Source organism: Chiloscyllium punctatum, chromosome 15, assembly GCF_047496795.1.
Source record: "Chiloscyllium punctatum isolate Juve2018m chromosome 15, sChiPun1.3, whole genome shotgun sequence".
Classification (NCBI taxonomy): domain Eukaryota; kingdom Metazoa; phylum Chordata; class Chondrichthyes; order Orectolobiformes; family Hemiscylliidae; genus Chiloscyllium; species Chiloscyllium punctatum.
In genome coordinates, this window is record NC_092753.1 from 75434144 (window position 1) to 75451049 (window position 16906).

At 42.3% G+C, this 16906-nt stretch overlaps 1 protein-coding gene across 2 annotated transcripts in view; it reads left to right on the forward strand.

The window, feature by feature from the left end:
- The window catches only part of urb1 (URB1 ribosome biogenesis homolog), a 117875-nt gene that overhangs the window by 819 nt on the left and 100150 nt on the right, over positions 1 to 16906 (forward strand). For both annotated transcript variants that reach the window (XM_072585491.1, XM_072585490.1), the window contains exons 2-5: positions 1077 to 1371; positions 8090 to 8229; positions 10155 to 10306; positions 13315 to 13447. In XM_072585491.1, coding sequence (XP_072441592.1) covers positions 1239 to 1371; positions 8090 to 8229; positions 10155 to 10306; positions 13315 to 13447 — 558 coding nt within the window. In that variant the 5' untranslated portion in view covers positions 1077 to 1238. The remainder of the gene's footprint in view (positions 1 to 1076; positions 1372 to 8089; positions 8230 to 10154; positions 10307 to 13314; positions 13448 to 16906) is intronic.

A 16906-nucleotide genomic window follows, 5' to 3' on the forward strand; every position in this document is an offset into this window, starting at 1 on the left:
TTATAGTCCAACAGATTTATTTGGAGCACTGCTCCTTCATCAGGAATCTACTGGGGCAAGATCCAGTGCGTCCATCACTGACACTCAGTAGCAGCAGTGGGATCCTCTTCGGAGGGTCAGTATAGATCGATGGGTCGATTGGCCTCTATCTGCACTGCAGAGATTCTATGACCCTAGAAGGACAAGTTTAGTAGGTAGATGGGAACACCACCACCTGAAAGTCCCCCTCCAAGCTACTCACTATCCTGATTGGGAAATATAACACCATTCCTTCACTGTGGCTGGGTCAAAATCCTGGAATTCCCTCCCGAAAGACATTGTGAATCCACACAAATGGACGGCGGGGGTTTGTGTAACTCATCACTACTTTCTCAAGGGAACTAACGATGGGCAACAAATGCTGCCCACTCAGCGACACCCACGTCCCATAAATGAGTGAAACATTGTGTTCAGTGATTTCTGAAAATAGTGCAACGATTGTTCCTTCACAGTGAATATTTCTGATAAGGGTCTTTCAATTAGAACTGGGATTGTCAACGTAAACAGTAAGGAGAAAGTGAGGACTGCAGATACTGGAGATCAGAACTGAAAAATGTGTTGCTGGAAAAGCGCAGCAGGTCAGGCAGCATCAAAGGTTCCTGAAGAAGGGCTTATGCCCGAAACGTCTATTCTCCTGCCCCTTTGATGCTGCCTGACCTGCTGCGCTTTTCCAGCAACACATTTTTCAACATAAACAGTAACTCTACTCTATTCTAAAGCATCTTTTGCTATAAATTCTGTGTCTTATGATCCTGCTCCACAACCACCTGATGAAGGAGCAGCGCTCCGAAAGCTAGTGCTTCCAAATAAACCTGTTGGACTATAACCTGGTGTTGTGTGATTTTTAACTTTACACACCCCTGTGGAACACTAGCACCTCCACATCACTCTAAAGAATGCAATTGTGTTTACTATTCAGCTAGTGGATTGATATTTGATACAATGAATATTATGGTAAATTGAATGAAATGTACTTTAGAAGGATTTATTACAAAGAGCGCAGTGCTGACTGGTGTTTGTGTTTTCTCTCCGTTCAGCCCCAAGAGGAACGTCACGGAGGGAAAGCTGTTCTTCAACCGGAATGTAAACGGCGACGGACACTTCCGCTCATGGAACTGCCATGTGGAGTTATGTTAAATGTCTGATGAGAAGGTAGAAAGGCTGCTTTTATCATCATCATATTTGAAAAAAATACAAAGATGGCGAAGAAACGGAAGAGAAGTGACTCGGAGACAGCTGCGGATGAGAGTGAAACAGCCAAGACACCGGCCATGGAGTTCACAGGGACTCGGTTTAAAAGCATGTTACAAAGCCCTGAGACAGTGCAGAAAGGTGAGTACTGGGCTGTGGCAAATAATCAAACCTTTCCTCAGTCTAAGTGATGAGAATTTATATCCCACAAGCCACTGCAAAAGTGAAACACTTGCTATTTTGGGTATTCCTAAAATGTTTCATTCTTTCTCTGTCATTATTCATTTATACAATATACACGGTGAAGTATAGATATTGACATTCAGCAATTTGTCAACACTCGCATTGTGGAAAGATCATGGTAATCATATGTATCTGCTGCTCTGTCCTTCCACATGGCTGAGATTATCAGTTTACAGAGTCTTGACGAGCTACTGCAGTGTATCTTGTAGAACTTTACTCTGTTGTCAGTGTGCAGTGTTCATGTTGGAGGGAGTTAATACTGAAAGTGGTGGGTGTGTGGGTTGCCAATAAAGTGGTCTTTGTCCTGGATGACGTCAAGCTACTTGAGTGTTATTGGAGCTGCACCATATAGGCAAGTGGGAAGTATTCTATCACACTGCTGAATTGTACCTTCCAAGAGGTGGAAAGGTATGGGAGAGAATATTTTGTTTTTTAACTAATTATTGTACTTTGTACCTATACCCTCCCATTCTAGATTTTTTTTTATAAGAAGGAACATTTTCTTTCTACTTGCTCTCTTCAGAACTCTCATGATATTGAATATATCAATCAGATCTCATATCAACAGAATCTCGATTTGGGGATGGCAGTGTTGGACAGGGTGTACAAAGTTAAAAATCACACAACACCAGGTTATAGTCCAACAGGTTTAATTGGAAGCACTAGCTTTCGGAGCACTGCTCCTTCATCAGGTGGTTGTGGAGGACACAATTGTAAGGCACAGAATTTATAGCAAAGATTTACAGTCTGATGTTACTGAAATTATACATTGAAAAATACCTTGATTGTCTGTTGAGTCTTTCATCTGTTCGAATACCATGATAGTTTCACTTCTTTCATGTGTAAATCAGAAAACTTTTGTTTAAAAGTTGCATTTGCAGGTTAACTGTAACAATTGGTGTTAGCTAGATAATATGTTGAAGGTGTTAGCCCCCTGTGTTCTCTGTCTATGCCATGATGTCTAGATTGATTCTAACCTAAAAAGTGAGATAACAGAATTCATGCAGTTTTTGAGCAAAGTACAACGTAACTCTGCAAGTACAAATTCACCCCACAAAATATATGCGTGTCTGGGTTGGGGGATTGTGAGTGTGAGAGAGAGTGTATGTGAGTGTAGAGTATCTTAAGTCTCTGAGGGGGTGCATGTGAGAGTGTGGGAGTGTGTGTGTCAGGGGGTTGAGAGTGTTTGTGAGAGAGAACGTATATGTGTGTGCGTGAGTGTACAGTGTCTCAGTCTCTGAGAGAATGTGTGTGTGTGTGTGTGTGTGTGTGTGTGTGTGTGTGTGTAGGTAGGAATGTCTGTGTGTGTATAGTGCAATGGTGGTCACCTGTAGTGTGACATGAACCCAAGGTCCCAGTTGAGGCCCTCCCTATGGGTATGGAACTTAGCTATCAGCCTCTGCTCAGCCACTTCACTGCTGCCTGTCCTGAAGTCTGCCTTGGAGAATGGTCACCCGAAGGTCCGACGTTGAATGTCCTGGACTGCTGAAGTGTTCCCCAACTGGGAGGGAACGCTCATGTCTGTTGATTGTTGTGCGGTGCACATTCATCCGTTGTCGTAGCCTTTGCTCAGTTTCTCCAATGTACCATGCCTCAGGGCATCCTTGCCTGCAACGTATAAAATAGATAATGTTGGCTAAGTCACATGAGTACCTGCCATATACATAGTGGGAGGTGTCCCCACGTATAATGGTGGTATCCATGTCCACACTCTGACACATCTTGCAGCGCTTACCATGACAGGGTTTAATGGAGTTGTCCTGAAAGCTGGGCAGCTTGCAATGAACAATGATCTGTTTGAGGTTTGGTGGTTGTTTAAAGGCAAGCAGTGGAAGTGTGGGGAAGGTCTTGGTGAGGTGCTGATCCTCATTGATAATGTATTGCAGGTCACAAAGAACTTGGCATGGTTTTTCAGCTCCTGGGGAGTACTGAACTGAAGAGTACACTGTTGGTTGCAGCACACGTCTGTCTCCTGAGGAGGTCATTACAATTCCTTGCTGTGGCACGTCGGAACTGGTGGTCGATGAGTTGAGCATCATACCCTGTTCTAATGAGGGCGTTCCTGAGTACTTCCAGGTGCTTGTCATGTTCCTCCTCATCTGAACAGATCCGGTGTACGCATAGGGCTTGTCCATAGGGGATGGCTGTTTTAATATGTTTTGGGTGGAAGCTGGAGAAGTGTAGCATTGTGAGGTTGTCTGTGGGTTTGCAGTGGAGTGTGATGCTGAGGTGTCCGTCCTTGATGGAGATGCACATGTCCAAGAATGAGACAGATAGTCAAGAGTAGTCTATGGTGAGTTTGATGGTGGGATGAAACTTGTTGATATCACTGTGTAGTTTTATCAGTGACTCCTCGCCATGGGTCTAGAGGAAGAAATTGTCGTCAATGTACCTGGTGTATAATGTTGGTTGGAGGTGCTGCGTAGAGAAGACGTATTGTTCGAACCTGTGCATGAAGATGTTGGCATATTGAGGTGCAAATGTGGTCCCCATGGCTGTTCCATGTGTCTGGATGAAGAACTGGTTGTCAAAGGTGAAGACATTGTGATCGAGGATAAAGCGGATGAGTTGTAGGATGGTGTTTGGAGATTGGTGGTTGTTGGTGCTGAGTACTGAGGCTGTTGTCGCGGTGCCATCATTGTGGGGGATGCTGGTGTAGAGTGCTGAAACATCCATTGTGACGAGGAATGTTCCCGGTTCGATTGGTCTGTGGATACTGAGTTTCTGTAAGAAATCCGTAGTGTCGCGACAGAAGCTGGGGATTCCCTTTACAATAGGTTTCAAGATGCCTTCACCATAGCTGGAGAGTTTCTCACACAGGGTCCCATTGCCTGATACGATGGGATGTCCTGGTGTGTTGGCTTTATGTACCTTTGGAAGGCAGTAGAAGGCGCCTACACGAGGAGTAGGTTGAATGAGGGCGCGTAGGGAACTCTGATCAGGACTTTGGATCCAGTCCTTCAATTCATGGGTGTGTTCTTTGGTCGGATCAGCCAGTAGTTGCCTGTAGTGTTCCTGGTTGTTCAGTTGTCAGTACACTTCCTTGCAGTAATCTGTTCTATTCTGAATGACAATGGCTCCTCCTCTATCTACTGGTTTGGGGGAAAGAACTGGAGTGAGGGAGTCCAGAACTAGAGGGTGTAGGTTTAGGGTGAGAGAGGGAAAGATTTGAAAGGGACCTGTGGGGCAATCTTTTCACACAGAGCATGATGTGTGTATGGAATGAGCTGCCAGAGGAAGTGGTGGAGACTGGGGCGATCACAACATTTTAAAAGGCATCTGGGTGGGTATAAAAACAGGAAATGTTTAGTCAGCATGGACGAGTGAGACCAGGGAGTCTGTTTCTGCGCTGTACATCTCTATGATTATGACTATCTCTGTTTTAACTATACTCAATGACCTGGCCTCCACAGCCTTCTGTGGCAATGATTTCCACACACTCACCATTCTCTGACTAAAGATGTTTCTAATGCATTCTCAAGGGTCTTCCCTTTACTGTGCCATCTGGTCCTTGTCTCTCTGCCAATGGAAACATCTTCTCAATGTCCACTGTGTCCAGACCATTCATTATTCTGTAAGTTTCAATCAGATCCCCCTCATCCTTCTAAACTCCATCAAGTAGAGTCATAGAGATGTACAGCATGGAAACAGACCCTTTGGTCCAACCTGTCCATGCCGACCAGATGTCAGTTTCTCATATATTAAGCCTTTAATTACTGGGATCATTCTCGTGAACCTCCTCTGGACCCTCTCCAGGGCCAGTACATCCTTCCTGAGGTATGGGGCCCTAAATTGCTCTCAAAACTCTAAATGTGGTCTGACTAGGGCTTTTTAGAACCTCAAAAGTACATCCCTGCTTTTATATTCTAGTCCTTTTGAGATGAATGACAACATTGTATTTGCCTTCCTAACTACCAACTCAACCTGCAAGTTTACTGTAAAAAAAAAACCTGGGCTAGGACTTCCAAGACCACTTGCACCTCAGTTTTCTGAATTTTCTCCTCATTTAAAAAATAGTCCATGCCTGTATTCTTCCTACCAAAGTGCATGATATCGCACTTTCCCACATTGTATTTCATCTGCCACTTCTTTGCCTACTCTCCTAACCTGTCTAAATCTTTCTGCAGCCTCCCCACCTGCTCAATACTACCTGCCCCTCCACCTATCTTTGTAGAGCAGTAGGTCAGCAAATGGAGTGCTTGAAGAGAAGAAAGAGGCTAAGTCAAGTACTATAAGAAAGAACAGGCAAGGCCAGGTTAATGGACATTAGAGATCTGAAGCGTGTGAAATATTTAATGCAACAAGTATAACAAGTACATGGGACTGCGATGTAGCCATTACAAAAACTTGATTGAGAGAAAGACAAAACCTGGCTCCAGAGTTTGGATGTTTCAGACATGATAGAGAGGGATTTAAAAGAGGTGGAAGATGCCTTCTTCACTATGCTATCTACCTGCGACTCCACTTTCAAGGAGCTATGAACCTGCACTCCAAGGTCTCTTTGTTCAGCAACCATTCCCTAGGACCTTACCATTTTGTGTCTAAGTCTTGCTAAGATTTGCTTTCCCAAAATGCAGCACCTTGCATTTACCTAAATTAAACTCCATCTGCCACTCCTCAGCCCATTGGCCCATCTGATCAAGATCCCGTTGTAATCTGAGGTAACCTTCGCTGTCCACTACACCTCCAATTTTGGTGTCATCTGCAAACTTACGAACTATACTTATTATGCACACATCCAAATCATTTATATATATGACGAAAAGTAGTGGACCCAGCACCTATCCTTGTGGCACTCTACTGGTCACAGGCCTTCAGTCTCTGTCTCCTACCTTTTGAGCCAGTTCTATATCGAAATGGCTAGTTCTCCCTGTATTTCATGAGTGGATGATAGTAAATTTAGAAAGGGACTTGTCGAAACTCTGAGGCGTTTTACTATCAAGGAGGAGGGTGTGTTGGATGTCTTTGAAAAACATTAAAGTATATAAGTCCTCAGGGCTTGTTGGAGGCAAGAGAGGAGATTGCTGAGACATTGACACAGATCTTTGTATATTTTTTAGCCAGAGGAAGGGTCTCCAAAGACTGGAGAATAGCTAATATCCTTCCTTTGTTCAAGAAAGGCAACTGGGATAATCCAGGAAATCATAGGCCTTTGACCCTCACATTAATGGTAGGGAAATTATTGAAGAAGATTCTTGGAGGCAAAATTTACTTGCATTTGGAGAAGAATGGACTTACCAGGGCTAAACAGTTTGGCTTTATGCAGGGGAGGTTTTGTTTCACATACTTAATTGAATTTTTTAAGCAACTGACAAAAATGATTGATGTTATTTACGTGGGCTATACTAAAGCATTTGACAAGCTCCTTCATGATAAATTGGTCCAAAAGGTTAAAACACATGGAATTCATGGTCAGTTTGCAAGTTGGATTCACTATTAGCAAGTAATAGTTCTTGCAGAAGAGTCATGGGTCAGGCTGAAATATGGCCTTATCGCAGAATCATAGAATGTGGCAGAAATATTTTGATTAGGGAAGGCAGTTTGAACATCCTGGTAGATCTTTTCTGAAACCTTGCCATTTACAATATCCTTCAGATAGTAGGACAACCAGAACTGTACACAGTGCTCCAAAACTGGCCTCACTGACGTCCTGTACAACCTCAACATGAAATCCAACTCCTATACTCAATGGTCTGAGCAATTCAGGCAAACGTGCTAAATGCCTTTTTAGCCACCTGTTTTCCTGTGACGCAACTTTTAAAGAAGTGTGTACCTGAATTCCTACGTATCTCTGTTCGACAACACTACCCAGGGCCCTACCATTAACTGTATAAGTCCAAAATGCATTACTTAGCATTTATGCAAATTAAACTCCATCTGCCACTCTTCAGCCCATTGGCCTAATTGATCAAGATCCCTTTGTAATTTTAGGCAACATTTTCACTGTCCACTATATCACCAATTTTGGTGTCATCTGCAAACTTAATAATCATGCCTCCTAAATTCTTATCCAAATCAGTTATTGAGAAAGACGAAATACAAAGTGAACAAGTATTTGAAAATTTTATAGTGACCTTTATAAACTCCTCCATCCGTGATATGATCAGTGTGCCAGCTGTAATGGGAAGATCACTGTCTGAAACTAATAACAAATAATATAAATAGACATAAAGCAAAGAACTGCAGATGCTAGAGATCTAAAACATACAAAAACAGAAATTGCTGGACAAACTCAGCTGGTTCTGGCAACATGTGTAGAGAGAAAACAGAGTTAATTTTTCAAAACCAGTGTTTAGTTCTAAAGAAAGCTCACTGGACTCCGTATTAGCTCTATTTTCTCTCTACAGATGCTTCCACATCTGCTGAGTTTCTTCAGCAATTTCTGCTTTTGTATGTACTATAAGTAGGTAATTGGCTTATCAATATCTGAGCAAAACCAAAAGGAGTCTGGATCTGAAACATAAGCCTTTGTCAACACCACAAAGGAAGAATTGACACCCAGAAGACTTGTAATTCCACCACTATTTCTTTTTAGTTGTGATTTTTGCATTTCATTATGAACACTGTACTTGTGCGATAGATTGTTACACTGAAACTCCATTTATGTTTCTTGCAGGCTTAACAATCTTTATTGCTATAGCCAAGAAATTGCCGTGTCCTGAATTGTATGATGTTGTAAATGGGTACATTAAGATTTCGGCTGAATGTACAGAAATCTTCAAGCTTCTTGATGGAGGGGGACGACCAGAAACTGAGGTGAATGCAGTTGATGTTCAATGTGAAAAGTAATGTTTTATTTGCTGCAATCAAATTTATTTACTCTTTTTAGTCTTGTCACTAGCAAAGTTTGAACATGTGAAATATTCATGCTGTCCTCCCTTGAATTATGAAAAATATACAACAGTCAGTTATGAATTTTGGGGGTGGGGGGAGCAGTGAGTGGGGAAGTGTAATAAAATAGAATGGGTAAAAGAGGTCAGGTCTCCCCTGTTCAGCTTTCTAGCCACCCAGGCATTTTCCCAACAATGTATTGGGTTGGAGAGTTTGCCTGCTTATATGAGGCTGGGGCCATTGTCATCATTAATAGAAATAGAATAGAATTCCTGCAGGGCATTCAGGCTATTCAGCCCATTGAGAACACACTAACCTGTAGAAGACAATCCCACCCAGACCCACACCTATACCCCATATTTCCCATGGTTAACCCACCTAGCCTGCACATCCTTGGACACTATGGGCAATTTAGCATGGCCAATCCACCTAATCCGTAAATCTTTGGACTGTGGGAAGAAACCGGAGCACCTGGAGAAAACACACGCAGACATGGAGAGAATGTGCAAACTCCACATAGGTAGTCCCCCAGAATCGAGCCAAGGCAGCAGTGCTAACCACTGAGCCACCATGCCAGCGAAGAGCTATTTAATCACAGGTGACTTTCTGGTGTTTGGAGAGGATGCCAATTGGTTGGAAGTAACCTCCATGAAACAGGTTAGGGCAGGTAGAAGGTATGTCCATTGATTCAATAAAGGAACTGTATGCATTGGAAGACAGCCCCCATGACCCCAGTACTCTCCCTGACAGGTAACTTCGGGGGCAATAGACTTGCCCCACCCTTCACCAGTGAAAAATATTCCTGCGATCAAGCACCAATTTGATGCTTCACTGTTGTTGTATGAGCATTTTGTCCAATCAGGTGCCTCACCATTGAAGCCCTGCCTCACCTGAGGCTGTTAGTCAGCCACATGCAAGTAGCCTCAGGGAGCGGAGGTACATTGCTAGAGATCTAGACTGTGTAACCATGAAGAGTACCATCTGCTGGCAGACTTTCAGAAGCCATCCCTGCCCCCAGTAACCCCTAAATTCTGGACTTTAAAAGGCTCCCCTCCCCACCAACCAATCAACCAGACAGATTTTCTTGTTTCCTCATCAGAAGTGTAGTCATGTTTCTTGCCTGCTGGGAAGACAGATACTTGGGCAAGTGATGTGTTAAGCCATTTATTGAAAACTGAATGGCGTTAATTAGTGATGGTTTGAGGAGGTCAGCCATGGAACCTCTCGCCCAGATCTTAATTGTTGAGGTGGTGGGAAGTGGATCAGCACCTCCCCACTCCGACCCACTAGATTATTTATCTTTCTCAGCAATATCCGGGGGAGTAAAATCACACCCATGACGAGAGTGGGATTGAAAATATGACAGGCGAATGCAGACACCATTTCTGATTGACCAGAGTTCTTCTGCAGGGAAATCAGTCAAGCTGTCAGTCTCTTCACTGTCGGGGAGAGCACATCTTTGTATCATCTGGTAAAAAACTGTTAACTGGCCTTGTTTCCCACCTTGTACTTCCTAATGCTAAAAATAATTTGAAAGTATTCATTTCGTTCTGACTTCATCTGGCCTAGAGTTGGAGGCTGACAACCATCTTCCAAGAAGCGAGTTTTGATGCCATTTGATTTTGACGCTTTAAAGGCTAAGCTAGCTGAAATATACTAAACCTTGGCTGCTCAGACACCCTTCTGTTTGTCACAAAACAGTAATTGAACCCAACTTGTTGCGGAAGTGGCTTGGATAAACCACTCATCCAACATTTTAAAATATATCACCATAATTTCCATCCTGAAACTTCTGAAAGGAAAAAAATAATCATAGCGAACTGATTCATTTTGTTGAATTTTTCCCACAGATGATTCTGATTTTCCAAGCATTGGAGGCCATTTTGCTGAGGACTGCTAGTGACCTTGCACATTTTAGTGCAGTAGGGATACACATAGTGAAGACGTTGCTGCATAATTACATAAAGTTAATTTACACAGGACTCTACTCAGCAAGTCACAGGTCAGTATTACAGAGAGAGCTGACAGATGTGAATAGAGGAGTTGATCTGGCAATATGTATATCTATTAGCTATAGATAATCTCAAAATGCAGAAACAAGTTGAGTGCATCATTATGTATACTCTAACTTTTTATGTTTCTCTCCAGCTGATCTATTGCATTCATTTTTGATACAATGCTTAAAAAGAAAGAGCTTGGTTTTACAGCTACTCAAAGTTCTCAAAACCCCAAAGCACATCAGAGGTCATGTGTTAATTTTAAGTGCAGTTAATGTTGGTTTGGGGTTGAATTTGCCAGCTAATTGTATGCTGAAGCCTCACAAACAGAAAGTGAGAGTGAAATTAATCTGTCATTGACCATGATAAAGGACAATTTCCCATTCTGTCCTGAAAAACAGAATCGAAACAGCTCAAGGAGGCCTTGCTTTAAAACCTGATTTCTATCACAGCACCTATAGCATTACAGCACTCCTCAGTATGGTACTGAATTGTTAAACTGAGTTACATGTTCAAATCCATGAGAGGAACTTAAACTTCAACCTTCTGACTTAAAAGTATCATGCAGATAAGTTGAAATGTCCAAACTAAATGCATAGGAAAATACAAGTATTCTATAAGTGAATATTAACTGAGTTCTGAAAGAGAAATTTTAAAACGCGTGAAAACTATGGAAATTAAAATCAGAATGTGCTGAAACTACACTGCTGAGAAGGGGTGATCTTCTTAGATTAGGTTCGATTCCCTACAGTATGGAAACAGGCCATTTGGCCCACCAACTTCACACCGACCCTCCAAAGAATAACCCACCCAGACTCATTCCTGTACCCTATATTTACCCCTGACTAATGCATCTAACACTATGGGCAATTTAGCATGGCCAATTCACCTGACCTGCACATCTTTGGATTGTGGGAGGAAACCAGAGCATCCGGAGGAAACCCACGCAGACACTGGGAGAATGTGCAAACTCCACACAGATAGTCGCCTGAGGCAGGAATTGAACCTGGGTTCCTGGTGCTGTGAGGCAGCAGTTCAAACCACTGAGCTACCGTGCCACCCAAACCACCCAAACACACCTTTACTTTCTAGTGAGCTTTTGTGATCCAGAATGCATTCCTATTGGGCTGACAGAGGCATATAGGTCTCATTGCTGTCCTTGTATACTGCAAAATGTGGAATTTGTGGGCGGCACGGTGGCACAGTGGTTCGCACTGCTGCCTCACAGCGCCAGAGACCCGGGTTCAATTCCCGCCTCAGGCGACTGACTGTGTGGAGTTTGCACGTTCTCCCCGTGTCTGCCTGGGTTTCCTCCGGGTGCTCCGGTTTCCTCCCACAGTCCAAAAATGTACAGGTCAGGTGAATTGGCCATGCTAAATTGCCTGTAGTGTTAGGTAAGGAGTAGATGTAGGGGTATGGGTGGGTTGCGCTTCGGCGGGGCGGTGTGGACTTGTTGGGCCGAAGGGCCTGTTTCCACACTGTAAGTAATCTAATCTAATCTAAAATATTTTGATATGCAGGTATCTGAAAAGAGACAACAGATCATCATTTTATGAACTCAAAGGAGGATTGTGAGGGGTGGCACGGTGGCTCAGTGATTGCCACTGCTACCTTACAGTGCCAGGAACCCGGGTTCAATTCCAGTCTTGGGTGATTGTGTTGAGTTTGCGCAACCTCCCCGTGTCTGCATGGGTTTCCTCCAGGTGCTCCGGTTTCTTTCCACAGTCCAAAATATGCAAGTTAAATGGATTGACAATGCTAAATTATCGATAGTGTGCAAGTTGGTGGATTAGCCATGGGAAATGCAAGACTACAGGGAAAGGATAGAGGAGTGGGTCTGGGTAGAATGCTCTTTAGAGGCTCAATATGGAATTGATGGCTCGAATGGTTTGCTTCCACACTGTAAGGATCTTGTGATTAGATAAGAACGTTGTCAAGATTAACCAGACCTAAAATATCCACATCCCATGAAAGAATTTAAGCAAAGTTGATCTTTCTCTGCACCATCTCTGTAGCTGTAACACTATATTTTGATGTCTGTTCTATTGCCCTGATGAACTAATGTGCAGTATAAAAACCTCCCACTTCCATTTACCTGTGAATAGCCTCCCCAATCAACTTTTGAAAGTTCCTGTCTAATAACAACAAAATTGGCCATACTCCAATTTAGAACTTTAACTATTTGACCAATTATGATCACTTTCTGCAATGTGCGCCTCACTGATACCTCAGTCACTCGCCCTGCTTTATTTTCCAACAGAAGGTCAAGTATTGCTCCTTCTCTGGTAGGTATATTCACATTTTGAATAAGAAAGGTTTTTTGTCCGCACAAATTCTTCTCCATCCAAGCCCTTAACAGTACAATAGTTCTAGTCTACATTTGTAAAGGTAAAATCTCCTATCATTACAACACTACTTTTCTTACAAATATCTGAGATCTCCTTACACATTTGCATCTCAATTTCCCGCTGACTGTTTGGTGGTGGTGGAGCTACAATACAATCTCAACTAGGTGATTGTCCCTTTCTTATTTCTACGTTCCACGCATATAACTTCATTGGACGATCTCCCCTGAATATCATCCTAAGTATAGCTGTAATGTTCTCCCTGTCCAAAAATGCCAATATATGTGTATAAAAGTTCATTTTCTGATTCCTGAGCTGTGTAAAATCTCTGCAATACCGTGATACATTTTTCTTAATTTTAGGTTTAATTTTGTTACTGAGGAACACATTTGGAGCTATACAACATCATGGTGTAGTATCAGGGTTACAGTTTGATATTTATGATAATGTTAACAGCAGTTTCAATTGATGAATTTAGAATAGTCACACACGTAGTATATTCAGACAGCACTAAGTTGTACTGCCTTAGTTGTGGTTTAAAGTTTAGCATTTGAAAGCAATACATTTCAATAAAAAGTAAATGCAGTGACAATGCATTTGTTGCAAAACAAGAAAAATGTATTTTCAGTTTCTCGACATTTATTTTGTTTTTTTCTTCTTGTTATTAGGTATACCCGAGTGTGCTTTTGTTTGATGTCTGCAATGGTGAGCCAGGGTCCCGATGCTGCTCGGGACTTCTTGAGCCTCTTTGATTTCAACAACAAAAAGCTGCCAAACCTATTGAAAAGTAGAGATAAACAGGTAATTGCTTCATTCTCTAATGGTTTAGCCTGTACTTAAAACCACATTTCGATATTCATAATAATGATTGTGTTCAATATTGGGTAAAATATTTATTTATTTTTCACTGATTCGGATAGAGTCTGGGAACAGAGCTGCTAATCATATCAATATCTGGGTCTTTAGTAAGTGACATATTATCTTGCGTTAAGGAGCTGGGGCAATGTTTGGACTTTCCATATATCCTTAAATATGAGCAACTTGGTCTGGGTGTGATTGTGATGTCACTATTATATTGAGGTATCTTCATTGTATAGGTTTGCAAAGATTTTGTATTGAAACTTACCAGATAGTAAAGTAGTTATAAATCATGGTAAATTAACCAACATCCACATTTTCAAAGTTAAAATAATTTGATCCCTAAGTGAATGAAAGGTATTGAGGTTTCAAGTTCTAGTGGTCTGCCCTGTCAATTGTCATTAACAGGAGTAGTAATGGGAGGGTATTACAGTCAGTACTTGGACTTAATGGGATTGAAAGAAAATTTACTTCTCAATGAGATGTGGGACTGCTAGAATACATGTGTAAATGGCAATACAGTGAAAACAAAATTGAACTCTAATTAGATGTTCTGTTATACTTGAATAACCTGCTGACATTCTGCATATGTTGACGTTATGCATGAAAAATGATTAAGATGCTGGATGTTGTACAGAATCAAATTTTGAAAGAGGTCTTTCTGCAGACTGCCAGTATACGCTGATCATTGTTACACCTCTCTGGGGTGGCAAGTTGATAATCAAGTTCCTCTTACCGGAGTCATCACAAAATTTTTAAAAATTACCAAAGTATGTAAAGTTCCCAATTTACCTGTTGGATAAACCCAGACTCATAGAAAACCTGGAGCAGGGTTTATATTTGAAAAGAACTGCTATTTCTTACAAATAATTAGATTCTAGCTACAGATAATCAACCATGTATAAGTTCATTAGTTAAAATTCTTTCTAAGCTTCCCTATATTTACATAGAGACAGACAAAAAAAAAAGTCTTACAGGTAAAGGGGAAAAAAATTGAGAAAGTAATTAAATGACTCCAGTCTACAGGGTTTGCTTTTAGTTGCCAATATTTTCCATTATTTAATCTCTTTGCCAGGTTCTTTTCACTTCCCAGGAGGTATAGGTGATTAGTACACTAACTATATCGTCTCTTAGTTATTGGTTAGATTCAACTGGTGAGGGGAAAATACGTCAGCTTTATCCAGGCTTTAGGTATTTTACTGGTGAGAAAGACACACCATCTGCTCTTATAGCAGTCCAAAAGCTTCTGCCAGTATTGATCATGCTCACAAGCTGTTTAGCTAACTGGGAGCCAAACAGGTGGTTCTTGACAGGTTGGTGGTCCCAACTTCACAGAACAATCTCTGACGAATCTGACTTTGTACACACTCTGTGTTGGTCCATCCACAAAAAGCCTTCTCTACGGCTTGAACAAAGCAGCAGTGTAAATTTGACTCGCAATCTGTTTCAGTAATTTGCTGTTTAAAAGCCACTCCTTCCATAATCCAGGTTGTTTAGGAACACTAAGTCCTGGATAGGTTTATCCCACTGAGGCATGGAAGAGTTGGTAGGGTGAAGGAACCTTGAATGACAAGAGGTGTGGAAGGAAGCTTAGTTAAGGTTGAGGAAGGAAGGATCAGACAGGGCTCTAGAGGGTTACAAGGTAGCCAGGAAGGAACTCAAGAATGGACTTAGGAGAGCTAGAAGAGGGCCTGTAAAAGCCTTGACGGTCGGGATAAAGGAAACACCAAGGCGTTATGCACTTATGTGAGGAACAAAAGGATGGCCAAAGTGAGGGTAGGGCCGATCAGGGGTAGTGGAGGGAACTTGTGCCTGGAGTCAGAGGAGGAAGGGGAGGTCCTTAATGAGTGCTTTGATTCAGTATTCACTCATGAAAGGGACCTTGTTGTTTCCGAGGACAGTGTGAAGCAGGCTGATATGCTTGAACAGGTTGATGTTAAGAAGGAGAATATGCTGAAAATTTTGAAAAACATGAGGATAGATAAGACCCCAGGGCTAGACGGGATATACCCAAGGTTACTATGGGAAACAAGGAAAGAGATTGCTATGCCTTTGGCGATAATGTTTGCATCCTCACTGTGCACTGAAGTAGTACTAGATGATTGGGGGGTGGCAAATGTTATTCTCTTGTTCAAGAAAGGGAATAGCGATAACCCTGGGAATTACAGACCAGTCAGCCTTTCGTCTGTGGTGGGCAAATAGAAATAGAAATAGAAAAAATACAGCGCAGTACAGGCCCTTTGGCCCTCGATGTTGCGCCGATCCAAGCCCACCTAACCTACACTAGCCCACTATCCTCCATATGCCTATCCAATGCCTGTTTAAATGCCCATAAAGAGGGAGAGTCCACCACTACTACTAGCAGGGCATTCCATGAGCTCACGACTCGCTGAGTAAAGAAAATAATTGGAGAGGATTCTGAGACATAGAATTTATGATTATTTGGAAAACCATAGTTTGGTTAGAGAGAGTCAGCATGGCTTTGTGAGGAGCAGGTCAGGCCTCACAAGCCTCGTTGAATTCTCTGAGGATGTGACAAAACACATTGAGGAAGGTAGAGCAGTGGGTGTGGTGTACATGGATTTTAGGAAGGCATTTGATATGGTTCCCCATGGTTGGCTTATTCAGAAAGTAAGGATAGATGGAAATTTGGCTGTCTGGATACAGATTTGGCTGGCCTGTAGAAGACAGAGTGTAGTAGTAGATGGAAAGTATTCAGTCTGGAGCTCAGTGACCAGTGGTGATCCACAGGGATCTGGAAGGAACCTCTGCGCTTTGTGATTTTTATAAATGACTTGGATGAGGCAGTGGAAGGGCGAGTTAATAAGTTTGCTGATGACACAAATGTTAGTGGAATTTTGGATCGTGTAAAGGGCTGTTGTAGGTTGCAACGGGTCATTGACAGGATGCAGAGCCGGGCTGAGAAGTGGCAGATGGAGTTCAACCTGGAAAAATGTGAAGTGATTCATTTTGAAAGGTTGAATTTGAATACAGATTACAGGGTTAAAGGCAGGATTTGGTAGTGTGGAGAAACAGAAGGATGTTGGGGTCCACGTCCATAGATCCCTCAAAGTTGCCACCCATGTTGATAGGGTTGTTAAGAAGGCATATGGTGTGTTGGCTTTCATTAGCAGGGGGGTTGAGTTTAAGAGCCGTGAGGTTGTGCTGCTGCTCCATAAAGCCCTGGTTAGACCACACTTGGAATATTGTGTTTAGTTCTGGTTGCCTCATTATTGGAAGGATATGGAAGCTTTAGAGAGGGTGTGAGGAGATTTACCAGGATGCTGGAGGGTGTGTCTTATGAAGAAAGGTTGAGGGAGCAAAGACTTTTCTCATTGGAATGAAGAAGGGCGAGAGTTGTCTTGATAGAAGTGTACAAGAGAATGAAAGGCATGGATAGAG